Here is a 4,035-nt window from a genome sequence, read left to right as displayed (position 1 = left end):
GACCCTGGGCCCGTGACCCCCGACCCCTGGGCCCGGGGCCCGCGACCGCCGCCTGCAGCCACCATCTGCTCCGCCGACGTGCGTTCAGGCCTGGCTCGGGTTCCTGGCGCCAGGCAGGCGTGCAGGAGGAAGAGGCTCTTCGGGAAGGAGGGTCCCCGTCTCGGAGATGCCGCCCGGCAAAGTCCTGCAGCCCGTCCTCAAGATGAAGGTGGACGAGCTGTTCCTGTGCTGGCTCAGCGAGTCCAGCACGCAGACGATGCTCCAGGACTGTCTGCAGAGGATCAAGATGCCCGGGAGGACGGAGACGGGCGGTGGGGCGGCGGGGCCGCCCGGGCCCCCGCTGGCAGCCGCAGCCCCCGCCTGCAAGCCCGCTGTGTTCGATAGCCTGGGGGCGCCCAGCCCGGCCCCCGCGGCCGCCGCGCTCCCGCTGGGAGCCGCCACTAGTCCCAGGACCGGGCCACCCGTGCGAGGGACTCGCAGATCCGCAGGGGCGCGAGCAGTAAGTTATGCTTCATTTCTGCCGAGTCGGGTGCATGGCGCCCTGGGGCTCAGGGGTGCGGGAAAACACTCACATTGGCGCGGTTTTTCCCACAAGCGAAGCCCTGTGTGCTGAAACGTTCCGTCGTCGCCGGAGCCCCGTGCTGGTCCTCGGGTGGGAATTTTGATGTTCCTTTCCAGTCTTTCCAAGTTTGGGTCTTGGGTGCCCACTGCTCCGCGGTTTTTTCTTGGCTTAAATGATGACCTAGAGGTTTGATCCCTCCTTTGCCGGTTTTCTCCTTAAATCGTCTACGGTAGGTGCAGTCAGACAGCCCTGTACAAAAACAGGGGTTGGTTTCTGGCACGTAATCCTGTGTGCGCTCGAAGTCACAAAGTGCTGGCTCTGGGGGTTGAGGCCAGCGTGGCGGCTGGGGACGCCACGGACCTGCAATACTCCCGAAGCCGGAGCTGTTCGCGCTGCGTCCGAACGCGTGTGTGACGTTGAAGACGTTCCCGTTGGAGCTAGCGTCCCACCAGCAGCACGAAGCATATGGTAGTATCCCTCGTTGGACGGCTTCCCAACCCCAGCCGACCAGCCGCCAAGGGCGGATGGCGAGTGCTCCTCCCTGCAGGAAGACTCGCTGGGCTCTCAATTACTGGTGGTTTCCTGGCCTGTTCCAGTGGACCCGACGACCTTTCCCAGAAAGTCAGTCTGCACAGAGAGTGGGAACTGGGCCCAAAGGCCACGCAGACGCCACCTGGCTTAGACCCTCTAAGGAACTCCACGGGAAGGCTCGTCTGCACCTGCAGGGCCCCCGGACCATCCCTTGAGCTCTGCTCAGTCACTTTCCCACTGCACCGCAGAACCTTAGTGCTGGGGGGAGTTTTGCCCGAATCGCTCGTTTAACAGAGGCCTCGAGATCTGTGAGAAGGGCCAGCACTCGGGAGGGTTCCTCCTGGAGGGACAGTGGTTTCCCTCCCCATGATGGCATCTGTACTCCCCTGGGATGGCCGAGGTCTCATTCAGCGAGCTGCCTGCCTTGTCGGTAAATAGCTTTCAGCGCTGAGGCCCAGCACCCCTCACAGGTGAATTCTTGTATCTTGTGACCCCGTGACCTCGTGGGAACCCTCTTGGGACTGCAGATGTTGGCAGGTCAGCCCTGCTGGAGGAAGGCCACTTGGAGGCCTTGAAAAGGACGTATTTCTGTAAAGTAGGCCCAGAGGTGCACACCCCGTTCCTCAGGTGTTCCGAGCACGGAGAGGTCGTTTCTCTCAACTGGGAGAGCGGTTGGGCGGAAAGGGGGCCAGCGACTTGGGGGGTGCACTGAATTGAGCGAGGAGAAGGCAGGGGGCGCAGGGAGGGGAGGTTCAGAGTGGAGATCCGATGTCCAGTCTTGCCCAGAGGCTGTGGCGGTCTGACTGCGGAAGGCGGGCTGCTGAGCCGGGTCTGTGCGTGGCCACCTGTGGGATTGGGCAGGATGCAGCACTCTGGGCTGAGGATGCTGGACCTGCTTCCACGGCTGGCTGCTAGTGCTTCTGAAAGGTGCGCACATGGTGGGGCTGGTGTGTGATCACGATTCTCCGGGTCAGTCGGTTGAGCCTCCGACTCTTGGTTTCGGCTCCGGTCCTGATCTCAGGGTCGTGAGATCCAGCCCCAGTGGGCTCCGCGCTCACTGTGGACCCTGCTTGAGATTGTCTGCCTCTCCGTCCGCCCCTTCTCTCACTCCCCAAACAAAGGTTCACACAGTGCTGATGCGTGCAGCCGTGTGTCTGGAGCCCTGAGGCCGGAGCTGGGTGGGCGGTGCAGGCGTGGGAGCTCGGGACGCAGGGGGAGGCATGGAAGGCTTGGTGGGAATTGCGTCCTGAGGAAATCAGAGAGATTCCTCCTCTGCTTTGCAGTTTCCATGACCAGCACGGGCCGCGCTTTTGAGGAACAGCAGAATGCTTTGTCTTTTCCCCCGAGGTCACAAAGTAATGATGGCTCTCGTCTGGGACGCGGAGTTGGCTTTAAACACGTCTTCCCGTGTGTGGAATTTACAGACCGTTTCAGTTGAATTTAGGGAAGTGAACTGCCGAGGGGACCCATGTTCTCATGGGGTGCAGATGTGAGGGGCGCATTCCTGTGCCCCCCGTCCACGCATTGTGTCAGGCGGGGTTCACCAAGACCCGATTCCCAGGCGCCGACTGGCAGGGGACGGACGGGTGACGCTCCCGGGTCTGGGCAGGAGGTTTCACAGATGACACATCTTTTCTCCAGAGTGCACTGACCCGCAAGGGCTGACCGCCAGCCACCAGCAGCTCCTTTTCACCCCTGCTCCGTGTAATTCCCCAGCTAAGAGGAAGAGGAGTCCAGGGAGTCCACACACCCTGAGTGTCCGACTGCCCTGTTACTTTCCCCGCCCCAGGGATGTTCACCACACACGCTTGGCTCGATGCCTTCGGCAAACACGTTACATGCAACAGGCACTTGGAGTGTCTCCCACCCGTCTCCACAGAGGGAAGGCTGAGTGCTGAACCACAGGGGCTCCATGGGTCCCTCACCACGATCCCAACCAGGCAAAGCCCCGAATGTGCTTCTAAGGGAGCTCCTCCTAGGGAATCAGAGCTCAACCTGCATGCACTGTCTCTGCACGTACTTCCTACCCCAGTGACGATGCCCAGCAGAGGAACACTCTCCGGCAGCCCGTGCACCTGACTTTCAAATGTACAGGACTTGCTCCGGGGCCTCCTTCCTACTCCTTCTCCACGGTGGTCAGTATCCCAGTGACCTTGCCCAGCAGCGAGTTCAGACTCAGTGGGCCTCCTTCCTACTCCTCCCCCGCAGTGGTCAGTATCCCAGTGACCTTGCCCAGCAGCAGGTTCAGACTTAATGGGGCTCCTTCCTACTCCTTCTCCACAGTGGTCAGTATCCCAGTGACCTTGCCCAGAGGCTAGTTCAGACTCTTGCAGGGGCTCCTTCCTACTCCTTCTCCACAGTGGTCAGTATCCCAGTGACCTTGCCCAGAGGCTAGTTCAGACTCTTGCAGGGGCTCCTTCCTACTCCTTCTCCACAGTGGTCAGTATCCCAGTGACCTTGCCCAGCAGCTAGTTCAGACTCAGTGGGCCTCCTTCCTACTCCTTCTCCACGGTGGTCAGTATCCCAGTGACCTTGCCCAGCGGCTACTCCTTCCCCCGCAGTGGTCAGTGTCCCACTACTTTCTGCCACATTAATTCATCCTTCACACAAGTCTGACAGGAAAGGGATTTGATCTGTGCTCAGGGTAGAACATAATAATTCTAGTGACGCTTTAGTCTAGCACCACGTTTCAGAGCATTTTCAGCTCGTAGGGCTGAGAGGAGCTCCTTGCTGACCCTTGTGGACTTCAAGCAGAGCTGTCTGCTAACGCATTAGGGGATGTGACTTTTTCACCTACTACAAGCATCAGTAAATACAATTTTGGCTGTAAAATCTGACGTCCTTAAATTTAAGGGCTCTTCTGGACAAATAGTTTTTTTATCACCTGCTCTTGGGCCATCGTGACACTCTGTTCAAATCCTTTCTTTATACATAACCTGGAT

The 4,035-nt window shown here is 59.5% G+C and overlaps 1 protein-coding gene across 1 annotated transcript in view; it reads left to right on the top strand.

The window, feature by feature from the left end:
* Nucleotides 1–6: 6 nt before the first annotated feature.
* The window catches only part of PPP2R3B (protein phosphatase 2 regulatory subunit B''beta), a 48,640-nt gene continuing 44,611 nt past the window's right edge, over nucleotides 7–4,035 (top strand). The window contains exon 1 of the mRNA XM_035029625.1: nucleotides 7–499. Within this exon, the coding sequence (XP_034885516.1) occupies nucleotides 167–499 (333 nt within the window). The 5' untranslated portion in view covers nucleotides 7–166. The remainder of the gene's footprint in view (nucleotides 500–4,035) is intronic.

This window comes from Mirounga leonina, unplaced genomic scaffold (assembly GCF_011800145.1).
Source record: "Mirounga leonina isolate KUSES-001 unplaced genomic scaffold, KU_Mleo_1.0 Mir_268, whole genome shotgun sequence".
Classification (NCBI taxonomy): Eukaryota; Metazoa; Chordata; class Mammalia; order Carnivora; family Phocidae; genus Mirounga; species Mirounga leonina.
The sequence above is the reverse complement of the archived record's forward strand: the minus strand, read 5'-3'. Positions and strand labels throughout refer to the sequence as shown.